This window comes from Wolffia australiana, chromosome 10 (assembly GCF_029677425.1).
Source record: "Wolffia australiana isolate 7733 chromosome 10, ASM2967742v1".
Taxonomy (NCBI): domain Eukaryota; kingdom Viridiplantae; phylum Streptophyta; class Magnoliopsida; order Alismatales; family Araceae; genus Wolffia; species Wolffia australiana.
In genome coordinates, this window is record NC_135844.1 from 17,504,788 (window position 1) to 17,517,913 (window position 13,126).

At 38.0% G+C, this 13,126-nt stretch overlaps 2 protein-coding genes across 2 annotated transcripts; one reads left to right on the top strand and one right to left on the bottom strand.

The window, feature by feature from the left end:
• Positions 1-6,285: 6,285 nt before the first annotated feature.
• Positions 6,286-8,578, bottom strand: LOC144708463 (tRNA (guanine-N-7) methyltransferase). The gene is made up of 8 exons (XM_078581807.1): positions 8,226-8,578; positions 7,852-7,905; positions 7,649-7,724; positions 7,450-7,529; positions 7,269-7,318; positions 7,101-7,185; positions 6,915-7,013; positions 6,286-6,750 (listed from the first exon to the last, which is right to left on the bottom strand). Exons 1-8 carry the CDS (start codon positions 8,439-8,441, stop codon positions 6,511-6,513), a joined length of 900 nt encoding a protein of 299 aa, XP_078437933.1. The 5' UTR covers positions 8,442-8,578; the 3' UTR covers positions 6,286-6,510.
• On the top strand, positions 8,578-10,133 carry LOC144708462 (alpha/beta-Hydrolases superfamily protein). Its single transcript, XM_078581805.1, has 6 exons — positions 8,578-8,656; positions 8,744-8,889; positions 8,977-9,205; positions 9,292-9,406; positions 9,491-9,785; positions 9,858-10,133. Exons 1-6 carry the CDS (start codon positions 8,593-8,595, stop codon positions 10,062-10,064), a joined length of 1,056 nt encoding a protein of 351 aa, XP_078437931.1. The 5' UTR covers positions 8,578-8,592; the 3' UTR covers positions 10,065-10,133.
• The last annotated feature ends 2,993 nt before the right edge of the window (positions 10,134-13,126 follow it).

The window sequence follows — 13,126 nt, forward strand, 5'->3', positions numbered from 1 at the left end:
CATGTATCCTGACCTCTTGGCTCTCTTTCCCTCTCACTTTTCTCCCATTCTCTGAATCCATCTACCCTCTTCCTCTCCTGATCTCTCTCTCTTTCCCTCTTGATGAACTCAAGTCTGGGGTGTTAACTTGTCAATAACGATTGAGTCAATCAATAAACATATGAAACCTTGACTCTGTAAAGAATATGATTATCTAGTGATGAGTGAGGGTCTTCTCCATAGTAAATGATGGTTCGTGAATCAATGACTTTTAAAATGGTAATATATTGAGATGAGAAGATAATAAAGATATACATATGTAATAAAAATGGAATAAGGGGACACGGTGGATAATGATGACAGGTATTCTGAATTAGATTAATGGACGAGTGTGGCTGGAAGGATGCAGATGGATGGGTGTTGAGAAGGAGAGGGCAATAGAAGTGTAAGGAATGCACCAAAGATCATTATATTTCAATGAGATTAAAGCGATCGCAGCAGTAGGAGAGCCCTCCACTTCTTTTTTACCTTCCAACTTTAATTTACACCAAGAAAACTTGATGGATCTCAAAATTAATTTCTTTCTCTTGGCCTACAAATGTATGAGCAATTCCAATATATTATTTACTTGAATAAGGGGGGGTCTATTTATAGATCCAAAGCTACGAATTTATAGATAGGGAGAGATGAAGTTTCCTTCAAACTTCAGCCCAAATTTCCTAGTTCCTCAGATTTATGTTTTGAAGTTGGATCATTCTGAACTGTTTGATTTTTCTCTCTCTTCATCAATCCACTTGTCAGATAGATAACATGTTAAAAAAATTCCTTAGATTTGCTAAATATTCCACCATGTTTTTTATCATTTAAATGCTGATTTGATTCATTCTAAGAATCATCAAAGAATTCCCTCATTTTGTTATTGGTATCTTGTGTTTTGCCTCACGCCCTTGCTTTTTTGGCTTTTACTACTGCATTTAATGCACTTTTAATCAATGTTTTTCTTCGTGCTAACTAAAGTTCACATGATCCATCACATTAATTCTGAAATCATCTTTTTTTATCCTGCTGTCATGTCCCCAATGCATTTTAAAACAATTAATGTTACCTCATTATTTGTACATAATGGCATCACATTTTGCCATGCCCTTATGGCACCTTTTTGCCATGATTAGCATAACAAATAATTTGCAAATCTGAATGATTAGTTACTATCTAAATAAATCAGATAGTGACTAGTGGCAAACCACAATTGAAAACAAAAAAATTAATTCTGAGAAATGTATTCAAACTTCAATTCATATGTCTATGAATTTATGTCAACAAATTCCAAAGAATAAAAATATTCTGACATAAAAATATTAACATATTCAATAAAAATATCAAAATTTTCATAAAATCAAAGTATCATTCAAGAGGATTAATTTTAAAAAAATAAATACATTATAAGATAAATACATTTTTAAGGTAAATACTTTTAAAGTATGATAACTCATGTACAATAATTTTAAGGTAAATACATTTACCCAATTCATGAGATTAATCAAATAACTAGAGCCTTATCATTTATATATTTATACAATTCATGAGCCTTATCACCTTCCTCTCTCTCCCTCTCTCTCTCTCCCCATTCACCTCACCCTCCTTCCCTTTTCCTCTTTCTCACTCCCTATCCCCTATCCTGATTCTCTTGCTCCCTTTCCCCCTCACTCTCTCCCTCTCCCGATCCTCTCTCGCTTTAACTTTCCGTCATCTGTCCATCATTTTTATCATTTTCTTATGTTATTTTCTGTCATCAGTCATCCAACATCATTGATGGATGACTGATGACTGCTGATGAAAATATCTTCCTCCAGTCACCTGTCCACTAATGTGGAGGATGACGGGTGATATATTGGGAGGAACTGATGATGATTAGTCATACCTCCTCCAATCCTATATCCCCCACATATGATGAGAGTAAAAATCTGCAAAAATTTTCAGGTTTTCCCAAAGAACAAGGACATTATATTTATGGTGTTCATAATCTTGGTGACACAAATAAACACATCTTATAGCCTTAATCATTAATCGTGTTAATTTTTATTGGAATTTTTTACAAAATCCTTATAAGAATGATAAGTTTCTAATCCACTAAATTGACCTCTTTTAAATTTCCTGAAAATAAATTTAGTATCCAGATTCTTAATGTCTAACCTGCTTTGCCAGAGTGATTCTTCTCTTACTTTGTTGTGATATACCAACTGATGGCTTAGATGATGCAGCATCAGCTATACTGTCCAGAGGAAATCCCCAGAAACAAATGTATCTTAAAAAATAACTGGAGAATCAGAATAAAAACTAATAGTTTCAAATAGATAAAAACTCAAACTCACTCTTATATAAGAGGATATCAGGCTAATTCCTGACCAATCCAAGAACAATCATAGGTCACAATCATATGATTTCTTCCAATTTGCATAATCACGCGACCCTTATAATTAACATATTTTATATGTGAATACCTTGGTAAAGGAGAATTTATCCCTGATTAATACCTAGGAAAAAATTTCTAAGAGCCATAATATAGATATCAAGAAACAAAATAACAAAGATATTAAGAGTATTACCTCTTATAGCCCTATGATCCAAAAAATAATAATATCTAATTTTGAACTTGATGAAAAAATAGGAAAAAATAAAGGATAGTTTGGGAGAAGACACTCAAAAAATAAAAAAATAGGGATTGGCATGGTTTTGAAGCTCAAATTAGGCTTAAAAAAAGACCTTCCGGAAAAAAAGTTTCAAAAAGCTTAAAAATAAGTTTAGACTAGAATTCCAATTTTACAATGCTGAAACATTCACCCCCTCCTACTCCAAAGTATTAAAATATTTACTTTTACTCCTAAGCCATCCCCATTGAAAGTTATCCCCAAGCTTGTGCATTTATCCAAATTGAAATGAATTTAAAACTTAAATATCCGAGAGTCACATTGATTACATGTGATATTAGCAAATGCTTTCTCAATACCCTATTCTACTTAAGATCTCATATTAAAATTTTGCTTAAATCCATATGTGCTTAGTTTAATCATTTTAGTTTAATGTAATTTATTTTAACTTCATGTTTATGATAATTTGTTAATAATTAATGGGGGTATTGTAGTATTAATTTCATTAGGTTAAAATTTACAGTATCCTCATTGGTATTTATTTATAGACATGGATTCTCTCAATGATATCAGATAAGCCCAAAAATCATCATCAGCCACATTTATCAAAGGCTAGGAAATACTTTGATGAGGAATAATGATTACTCCAGATCAATATATAAGTCAAACTACGTCCCTAGATCCTTTAGACGACTATTTTTCAAAAAAATAATGCATACCTGGATAATAAGAATTAAGGAATTTTCAAAATTAACCTCCCTTATAATAGTAGCATAGTTCTGAAATCCCAAAAAATAAAACATCATGATATAATCATAACATAAATTCATATTGTATTCTTTAAGTGGGATAGAAAGTGGGGAAAAGATATAACGAAAACATTATCATAACAAATGGAGAAGATTTGTGAGCCTAAAAAACATTACACGCTGATAAAAGATCAGAATAATTATGATCCCTAAAATTGAGAAGTATTATTAAGATTAGGTCTGGACATTCCTATTTTATGACTTCAATGAAAAAACAGGTTGAGTGAAAATTGTAATATGATGATGTGGTAAGTCTGGAAAAGGAATATGAAAACTTTGTAGGGTTTATTTAGCTAGATCTTTTTTTCGCGTTGCTTTTTGTTTATTAGAATTATTTCATGTGGCAAGATGAGATGGTCATAAAGTAATAACACCATGGAAAATGAAGTCAACATATCCATAATGGGAAAAATCAAATTCTTCCCTTATACACATACATGCCCTGAATGATGCACACAATATTATGTTTTAAAAATAATAAAAATTTGAAGACTTCATTGTAAGATGTCTGCCGATTTTCAAAACATATCCTGACATTAAATAACTTTCCAACATGATACCTTTTTCTATCTTGAGTCTTAAATTATTTCGTGCGCAAAAAAGTTGATTAAACCTTGGAACCGCACAAAATTATGATATTCCTTTTAATTTCACATCAAATAAATAAAATACTATCTTGGGAATACCAGCTAAGTATATACTTCACATGATAGTGGGAAGTATCATTGCTAAAGTATAGTATGAAAATAACTCCGACGTGTAGGGAACTATGAAGCTCTATCCTTGGATGTCACTTATTGTTCTTTATCCCCATTTTCTTGGGCCCCTTCAAATAGAGAGGAGGAATGATGATACGATATAAAGGAAAAATGGCACTGGTGTTTGAGAAGAAGAGAATGTGATTCAAATTCCAAGGATCATGTGGATAATTTTATAGACTTTCACCTGATAGTCTTTAAGTGTCTCAATCAAATAAATGAAAGGTAGCTCCTCCAATTCCATACTCCATATAATATCATCAATATTCATAATTTTGAGGTTTTCTCTGAATACCTGTATTGATTTTTCTGTTACTTATGTTGAAAAAACTTGAATCACATTTCAAATAAGTCTGAACATGGATTTATTTGTCCTAAAAGCGAAGCACACTCCTATCTCCCATTCATGTTTGTTGAAACAAATACTTATTCATGATTATTCTCGTGTGATAATAATTATGAGGTCATTGCATACATGTAATGACTAAGGGAATTATGATGAGATTATAATAAAAAATCATCACTGGTATTTAAACATGTGTTCTTAATATTCCTATTCCGATGATAAATATAGCTGATCGAATTTCTGTAAGTGTAGACACTTTAAGAATGGATGGTGGGTGATCTTTAGGGAAATATTTCACTGAATTGATATGTATGAATCTATAAATGGTATTATACCAAAATATTAGTTATGTTTATTCATTTCATGATTGCCTAAGTAGTACTTAGGCTTGAATAGCAATGACATATTATGAATGGACACTTGTATTTTGACTATGACATACGAGTTCCATTCAGAAGATAAAAAAATTCTTACGTTGGACAAAACAAGATGATTTTATGGTAAAGACGGGACCATATACCTTGAACATAAGATGATATTGACTCATAAAAGTCGATGCACTCAAATCCTTGGCCAAAATAGTACAAATATCTGATACTTCCACAATTTATTCATGCATCAATACAAACTAGAATGACCAATTAGCATAATCAACTGACCATACACTACATCTTTTTGGAAGTTTCATTAGGACAAAAGATTATACATATATGGTACCTGAAAAAAATGAAGGTTTCATGGAAAAGTTGGTATACTTCTTTTATTCTTTAGAGTACGAGGTAGAGCTTAGAAACCCATGAGCTTGAAAATTTTACCTAACAACTGGGCTTAATTAATTCATGATTAATTTATCTATTTGATTGATATACTCAATTAATGATTTTAATGAAAATTAAAAGTTATTGGGCCAAGAGGGTCAAATACAAAAGTTTTAAGGCTTTTAATGAAAATTCTCCTTAAGTATTAATAGGAGAAAGCACGAAACAAATCTCAATCATGCAAGTAGTCTTTGAATGCCCATCCTTCTCTTCTAGAGTGGTCTCCTCAGTCATCTTGTGGATGTTATGGTGAGAAGATCTTCATGGATCTTGTGTGGCGCTGCTCGAGAAGCATATGAAGATATTCGAAGTGGTGATTACTGCATGGATACATCTAGAGTCTGACATTTTAATGGCCCAATTGGTTAGGCATTCTACGTCTCAGCTTGATTAGATCAAAAAATTAAAAAAACAATCATTTGCCTCTTTTTCCAAAAAAAAAAAAAAACCTCTGATGGCTCTGAAAGCCACTTATTGAAATATAGGAAAAGTTTCCAAATTTCATTTCAAAACTCAAAGAAAATGCTGCTCAATTTTTGAAATCCATAATATGTTGAAATGTGTATATACGTATAATTAATGCATTCAACTTAAAATTCCTAAAACATGAATTAATATAGATGACTTGTGATTCGATAGCATGTTAACATAAATCAGGGCACTAAAGTATGACAGCATGATGTATGAATCACATATCAGTGAACATTTTATTTTATTAATGATTGCTGGTACACAATTCGTAGCGAAAGTAAAAAGGTAGCATAACAAAAGTTCTCTATAATTTTTAATGCAGCTACAACCGGAAAGGGTTTAATTGGACTCTTTAGCTCTTCTATTTTATGTGATTTTCAGTTATTTGGATTCAATCGTCAGTATCAACTACAAGCCTCATCTTTTTAAGAAGAGCGAATGCTGTTGTGATTCTCGTTGAAAGAGAAGACAAAAATTACTATGCTGAAAAAAGATGGGGTACATTGCTAACGCTTCATTTTCTCAGTAAATAGCTGGAAGCCAACTGATGTAAACGAAATGTGGACTCAATTTCTTGCAAATCCGATGGCCCATGTCGTTAGAGAGCTTTTGCTTCTCTGTGCGCGAGAAGAATAAGGCTTCACTTTTTTTTGTTTCTCTGCTTCACAAAAAAAATGTCGGCTACATAGAACTGGAGATTTCCTTTTTTCTAAACATCCTTCTAAACACCCTGCCCCCTTCAAATTCTGCGTGTATCTCTCTCTCGGTTCTTATGCCCAATGGGTTGTTCAAAAGCCATCCGTCGGCATCGCAAGGAACATTCTGGTCTGAAAGGTCAACTGGGTCAAAAATATCAGATAGGGAATCGAATTGGGCTCTCATGTCCCGGGCCACATCAAGCACATCAGATTGAATGAAAACCTGCGGACAAGAAAACAACACAACTTTAAATTTAATTAGGCAGAAAAGTGAACATTTATATAACTTTTTTATTCAAGATTTATCTCAACATACAGAGGAGGATGTCAAGTTAACCACACAAATCGAACAATTTGTCCTTGAACAAGTTAACCTCATCTACCTACCTGTCCACCGGTAACTAAATTCCGCGAGATGGAATCCACTAGATTCTTATCAACCACCCTTCGTTTCCAATGACGTCTCTTGAAGTGAGGGTCTGGGCACTGAGATGTGGCAGTGATGAAATCCAAGTTAAGCAGACTAATCTTCTGGAGTGAAGCTAGAACATGTAAAAAAAAGCTAAAACTTACCAGGATAGAAACCAGCACCAAGGGTCCTGGATAAGTGGACACTAGTTGGTCAAAGGAGACGGTGGCATTTGCAAACAGGAAGTAGCTAGAACAAGCAAGAGCAGGACCATAAGAATCTTATTAAATAACTGCAAAGTTCAATATTTGAGAAGGTAGATGAGGCCAAACATGTTGCTGAGGTCCAAATCCTTCACCCAGAATTGAGCTCGTTCAACCAACTGAAACCATAAAACGACACAGGACATAAAGAAATGAGAAGGCTGTGATTCTTTTGGTTACAATCACGAGGAAAATTTTGACGAATTATATCAGCAAGATTAATTTGAGGAGGAGGGCAACAGCTTTGTACTTTATGACGTATTTCCAATCCAAGATAGTTCTTCTCCTGGGGACATTTTTTCGCGAGCCAGATTAAGAATCTGCCACTCCCTGAAAATCCCACCAGAGTTATGATCTTTCCTCTTATTCTCATGCGCAAGGCGGAGTCAAGAACGAATCCTAGATATGTTAGAGGAACCAATAATTACACTAGAGAGTTGATTGCTCACCGCACCCAATGTCGATCATCAGTGGCAGCGTTGGGTCTCTGAAAACTTCCTTCCAATCGGGCACAGGTGCAGGGGCCTGCGTGTTAAAAGCCAACTCTGAAAAACTGATTTCGTCAAACCTGCGTCTAAGGTGGAAGCTCAAGCAAACGAAATTCCAACAAAATAAGATAAAGAGAATTAAGGAGGGGGGTAGAGATGATTACGGAGAAAGTTGAGCTGAGGGGGTTCACATGTTGCCGGATGCGGACATGACCCAACTGCGGATACAAAGGGGGACGCGAATAAGCTTCAAGGATATTCGTGACATAAGATGAGAAATCAAAAACCAAGTTATCCTTCGCGAGAATACGGAAAAGTTAGAAGAATGGGATGGCGGAATCGAAATCAAGTAGAAGCTCAAGTGGAAAGGAAGATCCACTGAGAACCCAGCCACGAGAGAAACAGATTATGCTTTCTCAGAGGCTCACTCACGGAAACCGTCAGGGCCTTTCCCTCATTCGAGAAAAACACAATGCAAAGAAGAACGAGATAAAGCTGAAAACTGGACGTATCCGCATGACCGAGAAAGAGAACGTACATGACCGAGCCTCTCCTTGAGGTTGAGCTCCCCGTATTCCCTTTCGACCAAGTCCGTGCTTCTCAAAGTGCCCGTCACTTTCTCCGGGATTGTGTCCGCGCCGCGCCACTCCGCAGAACAGACTTTCCCATGGAGAAAACGCGGAAGCGCAATTCCCAGCCGTCCGTGGCGCATCAAACGGGGGAAAGCGGGAGGAGAACCCCCCGCGGAGAGCATATCGCGGTCCGAGAGGGAGCGAAGGGTAAGAGAGGGCGAGCAAGTTCCTTCTTTTGTAAGGTACAAGGGCCCAAGTCGCTTCTTTTCATCGGGCCCGGTATTCTATCCTTGCCCACAAGGCCCACGACTGAGCTACGCGGCGGCGGAGAAGATGGCGAGAAGCAGCTACGCCTTCCTCTGCCGCGATTCTGCGAACGCCTTCTACAGTAAAAACGGTACCTTTACTTGGCACTCGGTGTCTTTTTTAGATTTGTGACGCACGACCCCTCGTTTAGACACCGACTTGACTGTGTGGCCAATAGAAAAGGGCCAACTGGGGTGTGCGCGGAGCTTCGAGGAGGAGATGTGGCTGCAGTCCGCACCCGCGGGGGGGGCGCGTCTAACGCCGCCGCAAGCCCGCCGGGCGGCTTCCTCCGCCGTCTCCGCCCGTCCCGTGATCATCCTCCCGGTACGCAGCACCGACGTTCCTTGTTCTCCTTCTTCTTCTTCGTTTACTTTTCTCAATTTTCCTCCTTCCCATCTCTACTTGTGAAAGGGGCTGGGCAACAACAGCGGGGACTACGAGGGGCTGGTGGCGGAGCTGAAAAGCCGGGGCGTGCCGTCGGTGGTGGTGGCGAAGGTGTCGCGGGTGGACTGGCTGAGGAACGCGGCGGGGCTGCTCGACGGCAACTACTGGCGGGGGACGCTGTCCCCCCGCCCCATCCTCGACTGGTATCTCCGCAGGGTCGATGAAGCCGTGGCCCAGGCCAGGAACCTCTCCCCAGGTTCGCCCTTGCATGAAGCCCCCCCCCCGGGAATCCATAAATCGATCAGCTCAGAGGTCTTCTTCCTCTTTTCCCCACCCGTGCAGACGGGGACCTGGCCCTGCTCGGGCACTCGGCCGGGGGCTGGCTGGCGCGCCTCTACCTGGAGGAGCTGGGCTGCTCCGACGTCTCCCTGCTGCTCACGCTCGGCACCCCCCACCTGTACGCGTCGCCTTCGTCCTTGAGTTTGCATTGCGTAACGCTGGATACCTCTGAAGATTGATTGATGAACGGGATGAATCCCAGGCCGCCGCCCAAGGGACTGCCAGGGGTGATCGACCAGACGCGGGGCCTGCTCTACTACGTGGAGGAGAGGTGCTCCCCCGCGGTGTACACTCCCGAGCGCAAGTACGTCTGCGTCGCCGGCCGGTACATCAAGGGCCTGCCTTTGATCGGCGCAAGCCAAGATGCTGCTGATAATCGCTACAACAATGCGGTCGCCGCGGCGGCCGCTGATGGTGGCGCTGTTGGTGGTGGTGTTGGGGTAGCGCCGGCGGCGGGGGGGCTCAACGCCCGCCTCGTCGGCCAGGGCTACAAGCAGGTAGCGCAAAGCCGCTTCCATCTACTTCAAAAGCTCAAAACTTGTGACTAGAATCTTGAATGGCGTGTGCAGGTGTGCGGGAGAGCGGACGTGTGGGGAGACGGGGTGGTGCCGGAGATATCGGCCCACCTCGAGGGCGCGCTCAACATCTCGCTGGATGGCGTGTACCACTCCCCCGTCGGCGCCGACCCTCGCCGCCGCCCCTGGTATGGCTCCCCTGCCGTTCTCGACAGCTGGTTCTCCCATCTCCTCTCCTCCGAGGATGGCGCGCTCAACTAATAATGGCCGTACTGTGTATTATTTTGGTGGTGCTGATAAACGATCGTCTCTAAGTCGAATCTTGACTCAGGCTTGCGCGCAGTCTGCTTGAGTGACTGTATTGGTCACAGTCACGTCTCGAAATCGTCTATCACTGCGCATACCTTGTTTAACTTGTTGACCCGCACATCCGCACAAATCGTCTCTCAAAACTTACCTAAATATACATATTCTCCTCGTCTATGCCATTATCCCTTGGATGCTTCAGGCCTTCAAAGCATCGAGAACTCCATCCCTGAGCCCCGTGCTCATAGCTTAGATGTACGTAGGGTCTGACAGTCCCAGTCCTGTATTTTTTTTAACAAAGACCTAGACCTTACCTAAAGTACTGTCTAGTTCAGTTTGGGCCAGATCCTATCTGATCAGTTGACTAGTCAATGTCAAAGTCAAAACTCAAAGTAGAGATTTTATGTCGATGATCATGTTGACTAGTCAATCTCAACATTGGTAATGAATGTGCATTTGCCACTCTTCCCTTAATTTCCCTCAATCTCCCAATCTCCCTCTCTAGGTCTTTCTCCATCCACACCTCCCTTTCTTCGTGGAGAACTATGGGGGTGAATAGAAAAAGAAGAAATGTTCACAGAGGAAGAGGCTTTGAGGGTTCCTGTAGCCTGCCTTCAACAAAAAAATCATCTTCATCAAGTGGGTGCCCTCAATTGGTCAAATATATTCTGGCTATGCTGAGCTATATAGAAAAATCTCCAGCAAGTTAGATTTAGTATTTACCAAAAAAATTAAATAAATACTTAATAAATTTACTTTCTGTTCTGGTCCAGTTTGACACTTGGATCTAAACCTGGTTGACCAACTGGTCCACCCCCAAAATGGAGGACCTACAGTTTTGGTTCGCTCTGGTCTGACTGGTTCTCGGTCCTAAATGTCCAACCCTAAATGTACCCATAATTCCACTCATTTTACATGAAAAGTAGCTAAATACTGAAATTATGAATTTCAAAATAATATCATTTTATGCATATTTTGGGCATTATTATCCAACCCTTATTGACCTCTATGTCACATAATTTTATTATTGATGAATATTTTGAATTCCTGTGGGTACAGAAATATTCAGGAATCAAACTGGATGATTAACAAACATCTAAAACATGTTGTGGAAATGTTAAGTCTAGCTATTTTGGTTATTGTGCCATATTGGATTAATATAAGTTATGGGCTTCATAAGAGAAGATAGAGGGGTGTAGGTCACTTAGTGGATCCCTCCGAAAAACTTGTAACTTCCCTCCTAAAATGGATCATGAAATTCAAATGGTGTACCTCTCGACCAATGAGAAAAAGTAAGGAATGTCAATGAGTTAAAATAGACAGAAATATAAAGGGAATTTGAGATCATGTCCTCTATATAATCATTCATTTTTGTCTCTTACTTTACCTTGTTCTAAGCGTGCTCTAGAAGTGGCTTGTCTGGGATCATAGTTCAACCTGGTTGATGCAAGTGTTTATCCTTTTATTATAGAGAAAATATACATAATCCTGGAGAACCATAACTATTCAAGAGTATGAACATGATTATCACTTTAGGAACCTAGATCTAAATTTGCATCCCTTTACCCTTCCAATTCTATACTATTCTTGATTTTATTTCCACTTTTCTATCTATGCACCCGTTTTATACTATTTCTCTCTCTTCAATTAATAATTTCATCTCTCTAAAACTTACGTACCATTCCTTGTTTCTAAACCTCACATGGAAAAAAAGTTCATCCATTTACCCTTCCAACTTTTAATCCCATATATCTTCATTGGAATTCCATTAAAAACTTTGGCCTAAGTTCCTCCGGGTTTATCCATGACCAGCACAGATCCGCCTGACTCATGTGCCCACATTTGTGCACCCGCACTCAATTCTATCACCCTTTTCTGGATTTCTTGGAAATGTAACTTATGTGTTATTTAACATCAAATATTATGTATAAAACATAAAAAATAAATCATATCTATTATTTCTATTATTTATATTTTTAGCTTAAACATTCTTGAAATATATGAATAGTAATTTATCACTTCTGATCATTTTTCATTGGATTTACTTCAGAAAAATTAAAAATGCCACAAGGTATAATTGCCCTTTCCAAAATTAAAAAATTAGGTTGGATTTATTCTTAGTTCTTGGCTAAAATATAAATCATTGAAAATTACACAAATTCAGTAAAATCTAGAAAATTTTCCATATATATATATATATTAAAGTTATAATTTTATTTATTTTATTTTCAAGCTTAGAAAAAATTTGAAAATTGAATGTGTGATGCATGTCGATTAACGTATTACTTACCCTATCTTATTTATAGAGTATTAAGTGGAAAAATCATTACAAACATGATTTCTTAAGTCGAAATAAAAATGTCTACTTAAGACCCCAAAAATTTGACCTATCATGAATTAAAGCTAAATTGATCATTTAAGGCTTCTAATTTATGGAAAAATATGTGTAATTTCCTTACAAGCACATAACAATTAAGTGTTGAATCCACAAAGACCAAGTATTGAAAAACTGAATTTTAAGTTTATTTCTATTTAAGGGTTTATACATTTAGTCACCAAATCTAATTGAATTTAAAAAACAATGAATACAAGTTAAAAATAATTTTAATACAATCATTACATATGTTCTTATTTAACCTATTGTTTTCAAATTGTATATTATAATTTTGGTAAATTCAATGGAATTTTATATTAATAAGTACTGTACAATTATAATTACATTCCTTAGCCAAAACATTGACAATGTTGAGTGATGGCTGATGACAATGGGCATGAATGAATGGATGAACTATGTACTACCACGAATCACAATGAAAATTTTTGCAAATAAGTGTTGAATGGAGGCAAAGTGGGCAATTGATATAAACTTCTCACTCTAATGGCAGGAATTTATGGGGGCAGGTATGTGCCTGTGATTACTGAAGTTAATGGTGGCAAGGAATATGGTGAAACCCTAAGTTATCCTTGAGGGTAATAACTAAAGACAAAGACGCGAGTCTAAAAAATTGAGGATCACA